The sequence below is a fragment of the Palaemon carinicauda genome, chromosome 9 (genome assembly GCF_036898095.1).
Source record: "Palaemon carinicauda isolate YSFRI2023 chromosome 9, ASM3689809v2, whole genome shotgun sequence".
NCBI lineage: Eukaryota > Metazoa > Arthropoda > Malacostraca > Decapoda > Palaemonidae > Palaemon > Palaemon carinicauda.
Window position 1 is genome coordinate 137,277,973 of NC_090733.1, and position 21,562 is coordinate 137,299,534.

Genomic DNA, 21,562 nt, shown 5'->3' on the forward strand with positions numbered 1-21,562 from the left:
TATTATCATGAAGAAAATAGAAGAGGAAGGAAACGGTTTCAGAAATCAGTTAATAAAGATAGAATCATTATTTTTTGCTGATGATGCCTTAATAATTGCACAGGATATACATAATGCTAAGCGTAACATTCAGATATTAGTAGAAACTAGTAAAAAATGTGGGTTGGAAATTAATAAAGAGAAGAGTAATATTATGATTTACAATATGAAAGAAAAGCCAGATAACATAGTGGGAATCAAAGTAGTAGAAAGTTTGACATACTTAGGAATAAAGCTAGACAATAGTAGGAATATATTTAAAACTCAGAAAAGGGTAATGATAGAAAAGGCACAAAAATTAGCTAATCTAACATATTCAGTTATAGAGAAAAGTTGCAATAAAGTGATGATAGGAAAAACGTTCTGGAAAAGTATTGCTTTACCATCTATTTTGTATGGAACAAATGTTATAAATCTAACAGAAACTGAAATAGAGAAACTACAAAGAATAGAGAATGGGGTATATAGGAAGATTTTAGGTGCCACTAAAAGCACAGCTAATACTGCTCTAAGAGGGGAGATAGGTGCATCTTCTATGAAAACAAGGGTGATGGATGGGAAGCTGCAGTACTTAAATCGTACCCTGAATGGAAAGAAGGAAATACTGAAAATAATTATCCAGGATATTCAAGAAAAAGAAGGAAGATGGTGGAAACAACCTGCAAAGTATTTGGAAGAATTAAGTTTAGGTATAAGACAAATAAGAAGAATGAACAAGGCAGAAATAAAAACGGAAACCAGAAAGTGGGATACTGAAAAGTGGAAAGAAGAAATCGAAAGTAAAGTGAGCCTAGAAATATATAGAACGTGGAAGAAAGAAATTAAAGAAGAGTTAATTTATGACAATACATTTGCTTCAGTGATATTTTTTAGAGCAAGAACTAATACGTTAAAACTAAATATTGTAAATAGACACAATGGAGGGAATGTAAACTGTAATTTTTGTGAAAATGAGGAGGAAGATTTGATACATTTTTTGTTATTTTGCCAGGAATATAGAAAAGAAAGGAATAAAGTAATTGAGCTACAACAATCATACGAGGAAGACCCAAAGAAAATAGTAGGATTATTTTTATTTAGTGAAACAAATATAGAAAAGAAAAAAGAAGTATTAAACCTAATGTGGAAGAAAAGACAAAACAGTACAAGAAGATAAGCGTTAGAGGCGCCGTTGTAAAGGCTATGCCTCACCCCGGAACCTGAACCTGAACCTGAGTATCTAAATAGAAACTGATATATTAAATTCTTCATATTTCAATAAAGAACAATACTTGTTGTCATCAATTTACTCAAATATGAATCATTTAAATATGAAAAAATTAATGTTTTTCATTGTACAGTAAGACTAATATAAATCTAAGATATTAAACAATCGTTTAAACGTAATACAATTATCATTAATGTTTTATTATTATTATTATTATTATTATTATTATTATTATTATTATTATTATTATTATTATTATTATTATTAGCTAAGCTACAACCCTAGTTAGAAAAGCAGGCTGTTATAAGGCTAAGGGCTCCAACAGGGAAAAATAGCCCAGTATGGAAAATAAATAAGGAAACAAACAAACTACATAGGAAGTAATGCACATTTAAAATGAAATAATTTAAGAGCAGTAGCAACATTACAACATATGTTTCACATATAAACTATAATATTTCTCCGCTAGTTCAACAAAAAAAGATTTGCTGAAAGTTTGAATTGTTGACGATTACCGATTCAACAACTCGATTAAGATCATTCCATAACTTGGTCATAGCAGGAATAAAATTTCTAGAATACTGTGTAGCTTCATGATGGAGAATGCATGACTATTAGAATTAACTGCATACCTAGTATTACGAACAGGATGGTACTGACTGGGAAGATCTGAATGTAAAGGATGGTCAGAATAAAAAAAAAAAAAAAAAATTATGGAACATGCATAACGAACTAATTGAGCGACGGTGCCAGAGATTAATATCTATATCAGGAATAAGAAATTTAATAGACCGTAAGTTCCTGCCCAACAAATTAAGATAATTAACAGGTCAGGAACAGACAAGAGAATATTACTTGAAACAAGGTAGAATGAAAGAATTAGCAATAAGCTATTCCAGAACATTTCGAACAGGGAGTAAAGATGATACTTTAGTATTCCAACGGCTAATTATTAGCATTATTATTATTGCCATTGTTATTGACAAGTAGCAAATGAGGGTCACCTTTTTTTTTAGTTCCCAATCTATGTTGGGGTAGCCACTGTATATCTCATAACCATGACTTATCTATATAACATTATAACTGACCTTAATGTGTTTCATATTCTTTTTATTAATTTCCATTTATAATTCATTCATTACTTCAATTTCCTTCTAGTATTGGGCTACTACCCCTGTTGGAGCCCATTCTTGTTTTCCAATAATAATATTTATAATGATGACAATAACAATAATAATTTGTAGTTGTAAGAATATCACTTGAAAGATTTTTTTTTTTTTAATCCTTATTTAGAATACTTATAGACGACCCTAGGTGCATAGCATAGTGTCACATATCTGAATCTAGAAATGATGAGAGTTAATAATGTTCTTGTTTAACATAACCATATATTTATTCATTCATTTGGTATTTCTAAGGAAATCTTCAATTGACATATTCTCGTCACGTGGTGGCTAACGAAGGTCTCATTTGTTACCATTCTTGACAAACTCTTCTCTGTCTATTCTTCTTGACAATTTTTTGGGAGGCTCAAGCTATGTCGTCCTGATGGAAGTTCGCTTCAGATGCTTCCTACTGTATAATATTACTGCGAGTGATATTACAAGAGAATTACCGTCAGGTATCACAGGGTTCCAAACCCCAGAACGACTATCCGAAGATATCGTTTATAATCAGGGACGTATCCTGAGATAACAATAGATATCTGCACCCCCAATAGACTTTACCAGTCTAATCCACTAAGGGGAAGGATTCACATTTACGTGGATGATCATATTCCTTGAAGAATATTAAAGTTTAATTTTCTTTGGGTGTTACAGAATTTTATTGTTTGCTAGTCTTGCTGTTTAATAGTTTATTTTCATCATTATCAATAATGTGCAATCTTATTCAAATATATTTCATTTGCAAAATGACAATCTTTCATTTTTATATAAGATATTGATTTTGAATGCAACCTGTTTGGTATCTTGTTTTTCTGTCTCAAACAGTGAATACCTGCAGTTTCCACAGACTTATTTCTAACTTATATTCCTGGCCAATTTTATTAATTAGCACATACGGTAGTATTGTACTGTATTTGTCATCTATGTCATAAGAACCTCATCATAACATAAATTCATCATTATTATCATGAACGGCTTTCGAATTTCAGGATCACATTATAAAAAGATACTACAGTCGCGATTGTGACTGGCTTTTGAAATATACATTTCTAATTTGTAGCAGGGATTGACTATAAGTAATTTAAGTTAGCCTCTTTGCTACAAACATAGCAGATAATTCTTTGTTTCAATATCCCAAACATTTTTATTATTGGACTTTTCAAAATGTTATGTATTCTATTCTACTAACTCAAAGATAAAAGCAGCTTACCTAGCAGTTCCAAACTCCAAAGTTGCACTGTTAACTATTTCAAATTAAATGACCCATCCTTTAACCCCTGTAAAAACAGAATGATCATAAATGATGTTATTCAGATAGAAACAAAAAAATGGCTGCCATTACTTTCTAGGCTCAAGTAATCACAACTACAATTAAACACTCATGGGTAAGATAATTTTTCTAAGTTGTGAAGAGTAATTTTCGACATTTAAAGAACCATAGTATTTTATGCAGACTTGTCCATGTCTCATACATAATTGAAAGAAGTGCATAAACATTGCTATATATTTACTTCTAATGTATGTTCTGGAGTTTAACCAAAGGTAGTAAAATTCCAGCAGGTTGTCGTGTCTTCTTACGAATGCCTTCACATCACATTTATCCCACCTCCAATGTAGTACATATAAAAAGGCTTATAGTTTATTAATAAATCATACTTTACATGTAACCTTATTAATATTCAGACATATTCACTTCATACAAGAACATGATTTCACAGTAAAAAAAAAAAAAAAAAAAAAAAAAAAAAAAAAAAAAAAAAAAAAACTGAATCAGTTGTAAAATCACCGACATCCAATAAAATTGCCGTGATGGTTCAAGTTATTTTGATCCTCCTAATACTGGGTAATGTCTTATTTACATCACCGAGACCAGAAATTTATTTTTTTTATCAAATTTAGCAAGACCATTGAGTCATATTCAAATCTCTCATGTGGGCTTCTGGAGATTCATTACTGAATAGGGGAAATTTGAAGCTAGGTCAAGTTCGATGGTAATGTTGGAAGAGGACAAGGAATTGCATTTATGGGATTTATATCATATAACCTGGTGCTGGGACCTGGGATCCTATTTAAAGCCAATGGGATACGTAGATTTACATACTGTGTGACGCAATTTTAATGACAAGGGGCAATCAGGGGAGAATTTCACAGGCACACTACAAAACAGATTTTGAGCAAAGCTAAAAATCTATTTTTTGGTGATATGGCCATGTCGTCCTGATGGAAGGTTCCTTTAGGCAGCTTTCTAAGGCATGTAGTAGCCAAATATCCCTTAAAAAGCTGCCTAAAGGAACCTTCCATCAGCACGACATGGCTGAGCCCAAAAATGGGTTTTGACGTAGGAAAAATCTATTTTTGGGTGAGATAGCCATGTCATCCTGATGGAAGTTCCTTCGGGCAGCTTCCTACTGTATAATGTTTCTGTGAGTGATATTACAAGAGAATTAAAGTTAAAAGAGATTAGACAGCAAGATAGACAAAATGCAGCAGATATGGAGGTATAGCAGAAGGGTAAAAAGTAAGTGAAACTAGGAGGCAAAGAGATGATGCAAAGACTATGAGTGAAAGTTAATGGTAGACAGCTATGCAGTTGTGTCTAAATGAAACAAAACACCAAGTTTTCTTGCTCTATTGTTTGTCAAGAGAAACACATCTCTTTTGTACAGATTAATTCATTCAATTATGATTTAATAGTTGATGTCAAGATTTGACAAACATTAAGAAATGTATCTCATGTTAATGGATGAACCTGAAATAAGTATGTAGGCAACCATGGGGTAAATGTAAAAATTTATTTAGGCTGTGTAGTTTCAATCTCTTGTTCTTTAATTGCGATATAATCCAGAAATTGGATGTTCGGAAGTTATTGGCTTTCATTTGAGTTTCCTCCTGTGATGTTTAAAGACCCATGGAACAGGAACACTTGCAGAGCCATCCCTTACCAGGCACGAAGACAGTCAGTTACTGGAGGTAGTTCATACGACTAGAAAGGAAGGAAAAAAACATGTTATACTGGTTTCCCTTCAACTATCAATTTGTTATGAAAAAGTTATTCAAAAGCAATAAACTAATGCCCAAAGTCACAGCAAAAAGAATCACAATCAATTCTGCAATACACTTTACCTTGCTAAGTGAGAACTCAGGCTGATAGTAATCATAGACGACTATTGAACCAGGCTTAACGTCTTCCACAGTGATTTCACGTATCACTCTGATGTCGCCGCAGAGCTTTTCACCTGTGAGCTCATCAACATAAAGTGACACCTTGCTTCCATCTACTTCATAACGCTTGAATCGGCCCGAATCCCCGACCAATCTTTTAAGATCATCTTTGCTTGGGATATACCCAGACACAAGGTTGAGCTCGATAACCACCATGTTGGTATTTCCATCTGGGAGAAGATATGACACGCAGAAATCCACCTGCTTGGTGACACAGGCCTTATCACGAACAGTTCGGGCACTTACCGTCAAGCCAAAGGCATCGCTAGCTTCCGGTTCAGGGATGTTGTAACGGAGAACAGCCTGTTCCAATGATATAAATTGCAGCTCTTAAAATGTTATGATTGAAAAGGACACCCTAAATAAGAATGATTTACAAAAGTTTGTTACTAGGAAGGAATTCTTTATTAATTAGAAATAAGAAAAAAAAAATTGTTGCTTCTGTTTCTTCAGTAATACTACTGTAAATGTGGAAGAATTCGGTCACTATTGTACTTTTTTATTTATACAACTCTTACCATACAGAATAGTTCTAACTAGGTTCATTGATTGTAATTATTGACCATTATTCCCAACCTTTTACCTGCATAAGAGTGCAACCACTTCCTTCCATGTTCAATTTAATGGTTGTCGGGAAAGAAGGAACTGTAACCTGCTGTTGTACAAGTTTGTTGTTCTCATCAACTTTAAAGGAGTGCGTTAAGTCTGTCGTTTTGACCGAGACGACGGCATTCAATTCACCCCTGCTCAAGTAAGTCTCAAAACTAGCCATTGCCTGCAGAGCTATCACTGTGTCCTGTGGAAATACAAAAACAAAGATATAAATGTATGTGTATACAGCGAACCCTCGTTTATCCCGGTAGATAGGTTCCAGACCCGGCCGCGATAGGTGAAAATCCGTGAAGTAGTGACATCATATTTACCTATTTATTTAACATGTATATTCGGACTTTTAAAACCTTCCCTTGTACGTAGTACTGTTAACAAACTACCCTTTAATGTACAGAACACTTAATGCATGTACTACAGCACCCTAAACTAAAACAGGCACAAATATTAAAGGCGATTTTATATCATGCGTTTCCTAAACACCTAAAAAGCACGATAAAAAATGGCAACCAATGTTTTGTTTACGTTCATCTCTGATCATAATGAAGAAACAAACTCATTTAGTGTACACATATATGTATAGGTTAGTTTTTGCATCGATTATATTGATTATACAGTATGTTGATTTTGTTATTACCAATGTTTTACTTAATTTTTCTTAGGACTTCCAAATGAAATGTTTTTCTTTATGACGCCGCCTGAAACGACGGTGTCATAAAGTACTGTACGCTCAGTAAACAACCACGCTCAGAACAAACAAGGCATTTAACGCGCATGATGAAAGTGATAAATAATGATACAGTATTTACAGTAAAAGCATTTACAAAATATGTTACCTTACAAATATAATTTACCGTATCTATATAAAATCATACAGTACTGTATAGTACATATTGTACGTAGCAAAGCAGGAAAACAATTTAGAGAGAGAGAGAGAGAGAGAGAGAGAGAGAGAGAGAGAGAGAGAGAGAGAGAGAGAGAGAGAGAGAGAGGTTGTTTTACGTACGTACTGTAAATGTAAATTTTAAACAAAAAAAATCAATTTACGAGAGAGAGAGAGAGAGAGAGAGAGAGAGAGAGAGAGAGAGAGAGAGAGAGAGAGAGAGAGAGAGAGAGATTGTTTTACGTACGTAAATGTAAATTTTAAACAAAAAAAAAAGGATAGGTTACAACATGTAGACTTTTAAAACCTTCCCTTTAACTTAATGCATACAGTACTAAACTATAAAACAGGCACAAATATTAAAATGTTAGAATATTTAAGTAAAAAATAAAGATTGTTACTGTACTCACCACGAAAGAAGTTCAAGAAAAACTTGAATGATGATGGCGATGAATTGCTGCACAGTAGAAATGATGATGATGAAGCTGATGATGTGTTCTACTGTGCAGCCAATGATAGTAATTTTACGTCTCTTCAGACGGAGGTGTCTTTTCCTGGGACACCTCTTCAACTTCTTCAATTTCTTCCGAAGGCGTAGTAGCAGGAGGAACTGGCTCTTTTTTGCGAGGCTGGAAGAACATTGTGATCGGAAGTTGTTGCCACTGCTTCTTTTTTCGATCTAAGAGCATCCTGTAGGGAGTCATGATGCCATCGACCTTGTTAGAGAATTGCATAGACCGAACCATATCCTCGTCCCACTCTTGCAACATTTCTTTCAACTCCTTCGCATGGTTGCAGGCCTTGGCAAGCCGTTCTAATGTTAAGCCCGTTTCTTCGAAATTTTCTTGGGTCTCTTCCTGGGTTTCACTCTCTTCTTCGCTTGCCGATTTCGTCAGGTCTTCGAGGTCTGCATCAGTTAGGGGCTGGGAATGGCAGTCCAACAACTCGTCGACGTCTTCAGTCGTCATGTCGCCAAACCCATCACCTCCAATTATGGCAGCCAACTGCACAGATTTGCGTATTGCAGAGTGTTGGATTTCCGACGGAGTAAATCCCTCGTCGTCGTAAACAATCTCGGGCCACAACTTCTTCCAGCTCGCATTCACAGTTGCAGGTTTCATCTCTTGAAGTGCCTTCTGAATATTCTTCAGGCACGTGGCTATGGTGTACTGCCGCCAGTACGCCTTCAAGTTAAAATCTTCATCCTCATCCTCTTGGGCAGCATCCACACACGCAACGAGGTCCGCCAAGGTATTCTTCGTGTAGAGGGCCTTGAACGCCCTGATAACCCCCCTGGTCCATCGGTTGAATTAATGATGTGGTGTTGGGTGGCAGGAACTCAACCTGAACGCCCTCACGCGACAGGTCAGTTGCGTGTCCACCAGCGTTATCCATAAGGAGAAGGATCTTGAATGGCAAGCCCTTCTCTAAGAGATATTCACTGACTTGCGGGATGAAACACTGGTGGAACCAGTTGGAGGTCAGCATCTTCGTAATCCATGCTTTTGGATTATGCATCCAGTACACGGGAAGGAGATTCTTGTTTTTATTTTTCAAAGCGTGAGGATTTTTCGACTTACAAATAAGCCCCGGCCTTAGCAAAAATCCAGCAGCATTGCCACACATCACGAGGGTAACACGATCCTTGAATGCTTTAAAGCCAGAGGCTTTGGCTTCCTCTTTCAACAGGAAAGTTCGCGACGGCATTCTCTTCCAAAACAAGCCGGTCTCATCTATATTAAACACTTGTTCCGGCTTGTATCCACCTTCGGCGATAATATTCTTGAATGTTTGGTTCACGTAAGTTTCAGCAGCGGCAGTGTCAGCCGAAGCAGCCTCGCCATGCAGGGAAACGCTTTTCAGGGCGAAGCGTTTCTGAAACTTCGCGAACCATCCTTTGCTGGCGGAAAAACGTTGTTTCTGAGGCTGGGAATCAGTGGATGTCCCTGGTTGAGGTTCATCTGCATCATCATCTTCTTCAGCATGGTTGCCGTCGTCGTCTTGAGGTTCCTTTGCAGCAAAATTCTCATACAAGCTCAAAGCCTTTGTTCGGATGGTGTTCGTATCCAAGGCTATGTTCTTCTTCCGGCAGTCGGCAATCCACACAGCTAAAGCACCTTTCATGTGTACGATCGTTTTATTACGCATTGTAACGACTCGCTTCGCTGATCTGCTAAAGGTGATTGCAGCCGTCTTTCTAATGTTCGCCTCGTCCTTCTTGATATAGCGAACAGTAGATTCGTTGATTCCAAAATGGCGCGCTGCGGCCGCGTAGCTTCTACCGTCTTTCAACATATCGAGAAGCGTAACCTTCTCAGCAAAAGTCATCATCCTTCGGTGGCGTTTAGGCTCACTACCAGCCTTAGTAGAAGCAGAACGCTTGGGAGGCATTGTACAGTAGGATTTAACTGAAAGTTCAACAAAAAGTTCAACTTAAAACAGTCACACACAGCACAGATTAAACTTCACAAACTTAAGAACGTCTACTCAGCGATACGCCGTAAGAGAAAGTGGCCGCGAACAGAGGCTGGAAGCTGGAGATGCGGGCAAAACACCAATCACAGGCTAGATAACAAAACTTGAGTTCTGATTCGTCATCTATCAGCGCTTGAACCAATAACAACCCGTCTTATATGATGCGTAGGTTACCAACTCAAAGTACAAGATACCGTACGTACAGTATTAATAATAATAATAATAAATAATGATAATAATACAGTAATAATAATAATAATAATGATAAAAATAATAACAATAATAATTTTATTAACAACAACAACAATAATGATAATAATAACAATAATAATAATAGCTTTACCTATGTTATTTTATTCTTTTGTAGGATCTCTCTCTCTCTCTCTCTCTCTCTCTCTCTCTCTCTCTCTCTCGTACGCTTATTCGAAATGGGATTTTTGCAACAAAGAATATTATTGGATGCAGCTACGTACGTATACATACCAAAGATTCATGGAAAAGAAGCACATCCATTACATTTGTAGTACTGTACAGTAGTAGCCATCAGCAGCCTTACACCATTCTAATATGGTATGACTGCATCTGATTTGCGTTTCATGTTCGATTTAATTTTACTACGTACTGTATACAGTACTGTATTATCGTATGATCACATTCTCTTTTCGTGTTTTATTTCTTTCTGTGCTGAATTATATATCATATGTAATGCAATGAACAATCAGTAAGAGCAGATATTACTAATTACAGTATTAATGGAATTACAGGTAACGAAATATCGTATTTGGGGGTCTTCAGATTTCGCGGTATTTTCGAAATTTCCGGAAAATCCGCAATATGTATATATATATATATATATATATATATATATATATATATATATGGGTTATGGAAAAAAACCCTCGAAATGGTGAATCCGCGATGGTCGAACCGCGAAGTAGCGAGGGTTCACTGTATTTCACTTTCTCTTTATGCATATATATATATATATATATATATATATATATATATATATATATATGTATATATATATATATATATATAGAGAGAGAGAGAGAGAGAGAGAGAGAGAGAGAGAGAGAGAGAGAGAGAGAGAGAGTAATCATGTAGCTCTTCATTAAATATTGTTCCTACAAAATCCTTCATAAAAATTCAGGATGTTTCGACATTCTAATAATAATTAAGCGCATGAAAATAATCTACCTGGGTTGAGATAAAGCCTCCATATCCATTTCTCTGATAAGTGATCCACTTAACAATTTTCAAGATTTCCAATTCATACGTCTTTGCATCAGTCTTTAACATGGCAAGGATGGCATACCCAGCGGTTTCTACTTCAATTGATCTGCTTCCCCCTGAATTGTAAAGAGATAAAAGGTTAGAAAAGTTTAAAAATAGCTTAAAAAATTTTGCACAGTTTACAAAATTTGTATCACTCAATAATCAAAAGACATCTAAGGCATCCATACATTCAGAGCGCCGGAGTTCCCAATGCATGGACTTTCCTTCATCGGTAGCAAGAGAGAGCAGTTGGCCCAGAAGACTTTGGGCAATGTCGTCTTTGGCAAGGGCAAAGGCATAAGCCTTAAGAGCCAGAATGTAGGGGTCCTTGGAGGAGTCTGCTCTCAGACACTCAGCTGCTGAAGTCGCCGAAGACAGTGAACTCTCCTCGCCAGCTTCCAGGAGAGAAATCATGGTGTAAGCAGTCAATGGCACCGATGAGCCATCCTCTTTTATGCCACCCTGTTGTTGTGGAGGAAAATAGATTACAGAATACCTCACCTGATTTATATGTTCCTTCAAAATAACGTTACTGAAATATCTTTTAGATTTTGTGATATGACATCCATTGACCCTAATTACTATATGAATATGATAAAATATTGAATGCCTTCCTGCTGGGGTTTAGAATACACGATTCTTTTAAAATTATATCGTTCCTGAAACTTCTTGCTAATCTGAGATAGATTCAATTGTGAATAATCAGAAATATATATATATATGCAGAAAATACGTACTCTCATGGCTTTACTGAATGTTGTTCCAACAGACTGGAAGCAACCATCTGGGCGTTGCTGCTTTCGGAGCCATTTGCTTGTCTTGTTCATCTTATTTTGGTCAACCTGGAAAAGAAATTAGTGTACATCAATTTTACCCCAGAATTAATTAGATAATTATGTATTCTCCTCCCTTCAGTTTAATGGAATTTAATGTAATTTGTTATCTTGTTCCAATAGGGCTATCATAAGTTGATAGCATATACCACATTTCTGTTCCTATATTTAGAGTTTTTTTTCACAAGCTCCTACTCAATTCTACATCCAATTCTAGTTACTGCTCTTGTTCCACCTATTTTACTCATATCATCATTCTTGTCATTGAAACTCTCTATGAAGCACATTGGCTATCATTTGTTCTTTTTATAATATAAAACCCACTTTGGGAGCATAATAAAACATGTCTAATAAACTATGGCACTTGGATACACACGTAAATCTGTCCTTTGTATGAGTCACATTAGACAAGATATACTTTGAAAATTTAACCATTTGGAAATGGATCTATCAACTACAAGCACCTTATTACCAACATATTTATTCCTATGGAAGTTATACAAAAGTATTAGAATGGACTACAAAAGCAATAATTGTTTTCCACTGGACTTTGCTTATCAAGGATGGTAATTCCTTGCAACAAAAAGTGAAATACAATAATAATCTCTCTGATTAAGAGACCCTTTTTATCTCTCTGAACTAGAACTGTTGTTCTAAAGACCCACCAAAATATATTGCCTTGAAAGAGCAAAGGACTTGAGCACAAATGCTGTCAGCCATGTAGACCCAGAGTCATCAGCATTTCCAAATGCACTGAAGGAGCCATCGTGACGCATGTACAGAAGCTGTCGTTGATAGCCTGGAAGGAGACAAATGTTGAACCATTGCCCGGTTTTATAACACAAACTAGAGGGGCACTCAGTAGAGAGCATGCCTTCACCACGTCAAGCAGTCTTATTTTGCTCTTAACTCTACTGCATACTTGTACTTCTATGTATTTTTTACAAAATCTAATGGATTTATCCTTGGGTTATACACCACATGTCCACCAAGTTTTGATGCAATTGGTTTTGTAGTTTTTGCATAAAATTGTTCACAAACACATAATAAACTAACAAAATATTTGCCATTTAATTAACATTACAATTATTTTCAAAGTACTGCTGAGTACTTGCACTTTGATGTGCTGTACTTTATCCAAAATGTAACCAATTCATCCTTGCATTATACCCAACATGAATAATAATTTTGGTAAACATTGGTACTGTATTTTTCGTGTAAATTTGCACACAAACAAATAATTAACTGAGAAACAGACAACAGGGATGAATACACAACCTTCGCAAAATCTTCGATTTTGGCGAAGGAAATTATGTTTATTGCCAAAGTTTTGTGAATTAGAGAAAATATGTCTACTATGGCCTTTAAAGACCTAACAATTTAATCAAATAATTTTTTCTTCTTTCAAAATACATCTGCTGGAAGAGAAAATAAAATTAGTGATACCCATAAGTGAAAATATATTTTATACTCAAGACCATCATTGAAAGTAGGCATTATCAAAAATAGAAATTCAACTATTAATAACTATGCTTCCTTTCAACATATTTGTTTGGCTTTTCTGGGAACATTTGAGAAGAGGGAATAAAGAAATTTGAATCTTGTAACACTGTGTTCAATAAAAGTCACATTGAAGCTAAAAAATACAGGTTACCGAACATTATCTGCCAATTGATACATTTCTAAATACTATATTTTTTATGTTTTAGCCCTGGTAATTTGTAATGAAATTAAAATATTGAATCAATTCCATTTGAATCTTTCTCTTATCCCTTAACTTGTTATTACACTTGAATACTGCGATTAAGTTTTTGAAAATAATGAAATTTCATAAAGATAAGACTAATGAAGAATGGTATTAAAATTACTCCAGTACAGTATATATTGTATCTAGAAAACAAATAAACCAACAATATCCTTTAACAATTTAAATTGAATTTTTTTTTTTTAACATTTCTGTCAGAAAAAACTGACCATACCTGTTTTCATGTATCTCATAAGCTTTTCCATGACCTCTGGCACATTTTGTTTTGTCGCCTCTAAGTATTGCATGATGAAAATATTGGGGGCCAAGTTAAGCATGTTCTGTTCTCCACATCCGTAAGGCATATTGATGAGATGGCCGAGGTTCTGAAAAAAGTATTACCATCAATATTTAATCCTCCAAAATGGGAGCATTAATGAGGATTACCAAGTACTTATGTTGCCTTTCATAAGCTATTCTAATTTCACTTTTCATAATCTAACTATACTAGGAAGTGGTTCATTTTGAAGCTATGCAGTTTGTTATAGTACCACAATGTTCCCAGAAGTGCACTCGGCCACTTTTGGATTTTGAAGTTAAAATTACAATGATTCTCAGATTAAGCTAATGATATCCATACATAACTGATCAAGACAATGAAGAAGAATAAATTATATCTATATCAGCCCTTTATAGCTGTGTTTTATGAAATCAACAGGAAAGAGTATCTAGACAAGCAAACATTGCCAAAAATTTAAAATATGACAATGCGCATGTCTGAAATATAAAAACAAATGCTTCATTAAAAATCCTGTAACACAATATATTATTCATCTTACATCAACAGATATCGCCAGCAGATCTCCAGCAACGCCAACCCATCCCCTGTCTGATCCTTCCACAATTGCAGGCGGGGCACTGACTTCCCAGCTTTCCAAGGCATCTCCGGTTGCTACATCTGCTCAGGGTGGTGACACAACAATTAGTAAATAATGGGTAATGATTTCATACAGCTTTAGCAATTCGTTGAAGAAAAATTCAAAATATTTTAGACTAAATGTGAATGAATGAATGAATGATTTGAAGTTCTCTGGCATCCTGACATACTAAATGTGAAAAGAAAACTATTTTCCAACGACAGAAATCTTTAATCTTAGTTTGGAAACAAGTTTTTTTTACGTACCATCCGAGCAGATATATCTGTTCCAGGTCTTTTCTCTTGGGAAGCCATCAGATAAAACAACAATTGGCTTAATCATCGCATCCCTGAAGAAATGGAATTACGTACTGAATATCATTCAATAATCCTATTTATATCTAAAGTATATTAATTCAAAGATAGTTGCTAGTAATAGGACTTGCATACAATTATCATTAAATATATACATAAACACAGCGGGACATAAACGAGCAAACAGACACACACACATCTCCCTATATAACAAAGAACAATTGTCTTGTATATATATATATATATATATATATATATATATTTCTTTCCCGCCATGCTTAGCTCTTCCCGTCCTTTGGGTAAGGGGTGAGAGAGTAGTCATACCCTAGTGAGAGGGGATGCATGTGTGTGCATATCTATAAATATTTACCCATCATTTTTGATGGGTCATGTACACTAGTGTGTATATATACCATAGAGAGAGAGAGAGAGAGAGAGAGAGAGAGAGAGAGAGAGAGAGAGAGAGAGAATCCAGATCCTTTATCCATAGAGGGGAGGGGGCTCAATGGATAAAAAAAACCCTAGGTATCTGTCCTAGTTACATTCATTCTTTAAAATATTCTATCAAGAACTGAATCCCTTGACAGAAAGCTCCCACAACAACACCCTCTTCATAAATCTAATCAAAATATTTATCAGGAACGCATCTACCTACCTTTGCATAGGCCAGCCTTTATTTCGTTCTTACATACAATTTCAAAGCTCTTGCATATCAAACCCCATCAATTTCATCACTTCTTTCACACTACTAAATCCTCACAACTCTGGTTTCATTCCTTTATCTCAAAATTTTCCAAAAAATACACATTCGACAATCCTATCTTCTTGGATTTTCTTAACATGATCAAACCATCCCAAAACATTTTAATTAACTATTTCATCAAAGAATTTCTTTTAATTACATCATAGCATTCTTACATTTGTCCAAGTCCACATGCACAGTTATCTTTTTCATAGGATTTTCATTGAACCTTGAAATTACAATGAATTATTTGCAATAATGTGTCTACAAGAACAGAATCAAGTAAATCATCACCAATCATCTATAATCCTCTTAGGGCAAGTTTTTGTAACTATTAGTATCAAGAATTTATCAGATGAGGGAATGTAATTTCATTGCCATTAAAGAGTATCAATGCACTGAATAAGAAAGCAGCAGGAGAAAAAAGAAACAAATGACCTTGAAGACAATAAGCCAGACTAAATTGCAGTCCTTCTGTTTAGGTAGAAGTCTGACATCGGAAACTATAAGAATAAATTGAGAATGGTTGTAAGCAATTGAATATGAAATGTGAATATTGAGTCATGGTAGATAATCCCAAATGAAGAGAGTTACTGATAAAGAATATTACAAATCAAGTGATAAAATACATCCTTAAAGACCGCTGGAATTAAAAGGAATGGAAACTGAGCCTCATCAACAATAGCAAATTTTACAAAGTTTACAAAGAGGAGTATATCTCTTAGACAGTCTGCTAGTTGTCAGGGATGCATGCCAAGAGCTTGTTTATTCATAAGGAATTCTGGCCACATGGCCTGTCGCTAAGGCCAGGAAAACTATACAGCACCAAAGGAAGTCCAGTAGTTGAACTATAAACTCAAATTTGAAAGAGGTTGGAAAGAAAGACGGAAGAATGGAAGCAGAAAATGAAGTAAGTAGAAGGCTAAAACGTGAGGGGATCGAGGGGCCGCAAGAGTACTGAAAAGACTCAACATAAATTTTCCTTTTTATTGTAGGTACGAACCAGTTCTGGGTGCAGGGAGGCCAATCAATGTTCAGGTGTAAATGGAAGAAAGCCGTACTATGCCGTAAGATGGAAGAGAGGAAGTAGAACAGAAGCATAAAAAGTGGGTGCAGCTAAAGTTCACTTTGAGATAGCAAAGGCACTTCAATAACGCCTACATTGCAGCATGGGAAGTGGACTGAAGGCACTACAGTACTCCCAAGATAATTTTTACTCTTGACAGGGGATGCAGTCATTCAGGTATGTGAAGTTTCTTAATTTTTTCTTTATGGATAGATTTTATAGAACAAAAAATATTTGTGTATTTTCTCCTAATATAAACATTGGTATTATCAAAAAGAATAAAAAAAACCAAACACTTAGTCAATCCTACCTTATCTGGAAACGAGCATCAACTGCTCCACAGGAGCCAGAGAGTCCACTGTCCACGAAGGCTGACACTGAGATATTGACGTCACCGATGATTAGTGGTCGGATTTTGACTGTGTGGACCTGCATTTCGTTTGATGCAATGCAAAGACTCGCTGTAGATGTTTCAAGTGTCTCGTACTCCTCACTCTCTTCCAAAGACAACGTAACCTATCAGTGTTAAGAGAAATACATTAAACTATAGTTTTTGTAATAACAAAAACGCTCTTCCAAAGACAACGTAACCTATCAATGTTAAGAGAAATACATTAAACTATAGTTTTTGTAATAACAAAAACGCTCTTCCAAAGACAACGTAACCTATCAGTGTTAAGAAAAATACATTAAACTATAGTTTTTGTAATAACAAAAACGCTCTTCCAAAGACAACGTAACCTATCAATGTTAAGAGAAATACATTAAACTATAGTTTTTGTAATAACAAAAACGCTCTTCCAAAGACAACGTAACCTATCAGTGTTAAGAGAAATACATTAAACTATAGTTTTTGTAATAACAAAAACGCTCTTCCAAAGACAACGTAACCTATCAATGTTAAGAAAAATACATTAAACTATAGTTTTTGTAATAACAAAAATGCTCTTCCAGAGTAATGTTATCTATCAATATTAAGAAAAAATACATTAGAATATATTTTTCATAATAACAAAGCACTCAGGCAACCTGCATAATTTGATAGCAATGCTTTACGTAGCTTCTGGTTTTACTAAACATTCATAAATACTGTTATAATGATAGCCAAGGATCATGTATCTCATAACATTATTAGCCTTTTCCTTATCGGGGGTTGCTACATATAAAAAAGATCAGTGTCCCATTCATACTTTAAGTGATGAATCATTGTGCAAAGCTTTTTACAACAACAAACTTTTCATAACCCAAACACACCTTCTTTCACTCCCTGGATGTTGAAAACCTTATTTTCTGATAGTTCTCCTATTCCATATATTTATCCCTTCCGAAGTGGTCCCCTTACACTTCCTCACAACAAAGAATTACAATCTTTTCTCTTCCATTCCTTCCACATGACCTAACCCTCTCCAAACTTTTATCCATCCTCTTGTATACTGTATGTTGTTCATTTGGACGCTTCAAGTTTCCTTCTTATCTATTGCGCACATCCTGTTACCTTCCTTGCATCATCTATTCAGTTACTTAATTGCCATCATCCAAAATATTCATACAAATATACTAATTCCACTTTCCAATCATCTACATAAGCATTTATTGTTCAATCTATCTTGCACATATTCACTTTCAAGGTTTAATGGCTACTCGTGAATGGCAGAGGCAAAGGACAGGATAATGTTCTATAGACTGATCATATACACATATATTCAGCAGCTAAGACCCTTCTCCCCCAAGCTAGGACCAGGGAGGGGCAGGCAACGTCTGCTGATGACACAGGAGGTATACCTACAGTCCCCCATCCCTAGTTCACATGGATGGTGAGGTTGTAGACACTATTACAAACTATCAAGCTTGACTGGGTCTCAAATCCCCATCCAACAGATAGCCAGGGAGGACCGCTTAGGCAAATAATTTCCGTACTGTACCATCATCAAACACCAGCCTTTAAACATTTCCTTTATTCCTCAGATTTGCCTTTTACAAAGGTGTTGGAGTTAAGACAAATAGGAGTTTAGGGGTAAAGTTACTTCGATATAAAATTTATTTTTTCTTTCGTGGCTATAATATGTATATATATATGTATATATATATATATATATATATATATATATATATTATGTATATATATATATATATATATATATATGTATATATGTATATATATATAAATATATATATAAAGTATATATATACATATATATATATATGTATATATATATATATATATAAAAGTATATATATATATATATATATATATATATATACATATATATATATATATATATATATATATATATATATATATATATATAAATCATGAAAGACGACATGTGATGAGTATAAAATGTATTAGTGTATAGCCACAGAAAGAAAAATGAAAAGACTTGACTGGAGTTAGTACTTTCATCCATTAGGAACATCAACAGACTCAACAATGAGAATACATATACAAAGACATATTTATACAGGAGAAGGGGATCCCAAAGCTGTCAGTTTCTTGATAATTCCAGAAAATTCAGATTTCATATAAAAGAATAATACCGGATTAACGGAAAACAGATGTCTTTATGTATGTATTCTCATTGTTGAGTCTCTTGATGTCTCCGATCAAGTCTTTTAATTTTTCCTTCTGTGGTTATAATACATATATATACATATATATTTACTGTATATATTTTCTTATAATTGCACAAAAGAAAGGTTTTTCAAAGTGGCATTTTCATATGAGAAATAAGATTACTACTAGAGAATTATTTTAAATTGTTGTAAAAACAGATACTTTTGAAAGCATTAGAAATCAGTGACCATTTAATCATATTGGCATAAAAAATATACAATCCTGTCATAATGAGAATTTTCACTTCAACTACTGCCCTGTACCTTCTCAGTGGCTACTTTCCATTTGTAAGTGTAGCAGAGACTTCACTCTTCAGTTATGGTAAGCAGCTCTTCTAGAACAAGATACTTCAAAATCAAACCATTGTGTTTTACTTTTGGGTAGTGCCTTAGTCTCTGGACCATGCTCTTCCACTGTCTTGGGTTAGAGTTCTCTTACTTGAGGGTACACTCAGGCACACTATTTGTTTCTTTATTTCCTTTCCTCACAGGACTATTATTCCCTGTTGGAGGCCCTGGGCTTATAGCATCCTACTTTTCCAACTAGGGTTGTAGTTTAGCAAGTAGGTAAATAATAATAATAATAATAATAATAATAATAATAATAATAATAACAATAATAAGCTATTAATTAGGATGAAGCATCAGTACATACGTATGAAAATAAGTAATTTCCTTTTAAAGAACTCACAGGTAGTTGCTGAGACAAGTAGTTGAAAACAGAGATCTTAACTGGGAGGATCTCTCCTCTCTTAACAGAGGGCGGCAGGGTGAGATCGAGGAAGAAGGGCGTGAATGTTTTGATGGTGGTTCGCTCTGAGAGCCCAATGCCTTTCTCCGGGTGGACGCAAACCACCTTTCCAACCCACTCGGTGATGGTGTCCGGTACTTTCAAGGTTTCGGAACTAACACCAGACTCTCTGGAAATGATAAGGATGTGATTGTTTAAACACGCTTGCAAATTGCATAATGGCTGACACTGGCACATATTAAAGGTTTAAAGGCCGTTCATAAATGGCATAAGCAAGGGACCGGACAATGCCCTATAGACTGACAATATATACATGTCATCATCGTGCAAGTCCCTCTCCACTCAAGCTAGAACCTGGGAGGGTCAGGCAATGGCTGCTGATGCCTCAGCAGGTAAACCTGTAGGCTTCCCCAAAAGCTCCATCCTTAGTTCACAAGGATGGCGAGGTTGTAGGCACTACAAGAAACTATCGAGCTTGAGTAAGACTCGAACTTCAATACGGTAGATTGCCAGGCAGGGACATTTCCAATAGACCACCACAACCCTGTAATATAGAATTAAAAGAGACTTCTATCTTTCACATAGTAAAGCTTATAACACATGGATTGGATTGGATTTAGGAATTTTAGCCTGTGGGGCCATTCAACACCCAACACCCAAGTGCAACTGGGGGAAAAGCTAAAAGAGGTTGAACAGCAAGATTGAAGAAAGGAAGCAAGAACGGAGGCAAAGCAGAATGATATAAAGTAGGTGCAACTATCATAGCGATTGAAGGAAAGCTTACTTACAGGGACATTAATGGTAAAGGAAATATGCACATACACACACACACGCATATGGATACGTGAGCAAACTAAAGTAGAGGATATTCTAACAACATGTAAAGAAAAGATATGGATGTTGGCAGGACATATAAAAAGAATGACAGATAATAAATGGACATTAAGAATAACAGAATGGGTCACTAGAGATTCCAAAAGAAGCAGGGGAAGAAAGAGACGATGATGGATTGACGAACAAGAAAAGGTTGCGGGTGTGTTCTGGCATAGAAAGACCATAAAAAGACACAAGTGGAAGGACAGGTCTGAGGCCTTTGGTATGCAGTGAACAAGTAATGGCTGATGAGAGAGACGACTATATCTTACGGTACATGAACAAGATCCCAAAGCCAAGTCTCGGGGAAATCAGTTCTCGGGGCACTTTCAGAGGTCTCCTCCAAAGTCGTTTCCTCGAAGGTCATGTCTGAATCATATTCCATAGAATCCATGGAAGCTGCGACGGGAGCTCCCATAGGAGCTGCGGCTACCCGATTTCGACTTGCACTACCCGAGTAACCGGATCTGCTGGGGCTACCATGGTATGATCCCGTTCCTGAAAAGAATCATATCATTATTTCTCTTCCACTTCGTTTTTATTTTGAAGTTTTTATAGTATATATGTATATATATATATATATATATACATATATATATATATATATATATATATATATATATATATATATATATATATATACAGTATATATATTTATGAAAGATCTTTTTTAATGTTGTTACTGTTCTCAAAATATTCTATTTTAATCATTCACTACTGTACTTCTTTTGTAGTTTGTTTATTTTCTTGTTTCCTTTCCTCACAGGGCTATTTTTCCCTATTGGAGCCTTTGGGCTTATAGCATCCTGCTTTTTCAACTAGGTCTGTAG

The 21,562-nt window shown here is 35.3% G+C and overlaps 1 protein-coding gene across 1 annotated transcript in view; it reads right to left on the reverse strand.

The window, feature by feature from the left end:
* Nucleotides 1-5,026: 5,026 nt before the first annotated feature.
* The window catches only part of LOC137647186 (alpha-1-inhibitor 3-like), a 39,837-nt gene continuing 23,301 nt past the window's right edge, over nucleotides 5,027-21,562 (reverse strand). The window contains exons 15-27 of the mRNA XM_068380510.1: nucleotides 21,005-21,230; nucleotides 19,800-20,028; nucleotides 16,806-17,011; nucleotides 14,640-14,722; nucleotides 14,296-14,414; nucleotides 13,692-13,842; nucleotides 12,378-12,511; nucleotides 11,617-11,721; nucleotides 11,068-11,341; nucleotides 10,802-10,953; nucleotides 6,218-6,430; nucleotides 5,536-5,937; nucleotides 5,027-5,395 (exon numbers count right to left, since the gene is read on the reverse strand). Of these exons, the coding sequence (XP_068236611.1) occupies nucleotides 5,351-5,395; nucleotides 5,536-5,937; nucleotides 6,218-6,430; nucleotides 10,802-10,953; nucleotides 11,068-11,341; nucleotides 11,617-11,721; nucleotides 12,378-12,511; nucleotides 13,692-13,842; nucleotides 14,296-14,414; nucleotides 14,640-14,722; nucleotides 16,806-17,011; nucleotides 19,800-20,028; nucleotides 21,005-21,230 (2,339 nt within the window). The 3' untranslated portion in view covers nucleotides 5,027-5,350. The remainder of the gene's footprint in view (nucleotides 5,396-5,535; nucleotides 5,938-6,217; nucleotides 6,431-10,801; nucleotides 10,954-11,067; nucleotides 11,342-11,616; nucleotides 11,722-12,377; nucleotides 12,512-13,691; nucleotides 13,843-14,295; nucleotides 14,415-14,639; nucleotides 14,723-16,805; nucleotides 17,012-19,799; nucleotides 20,029-21,004; nucleotides 21,231-21,562) is intronic.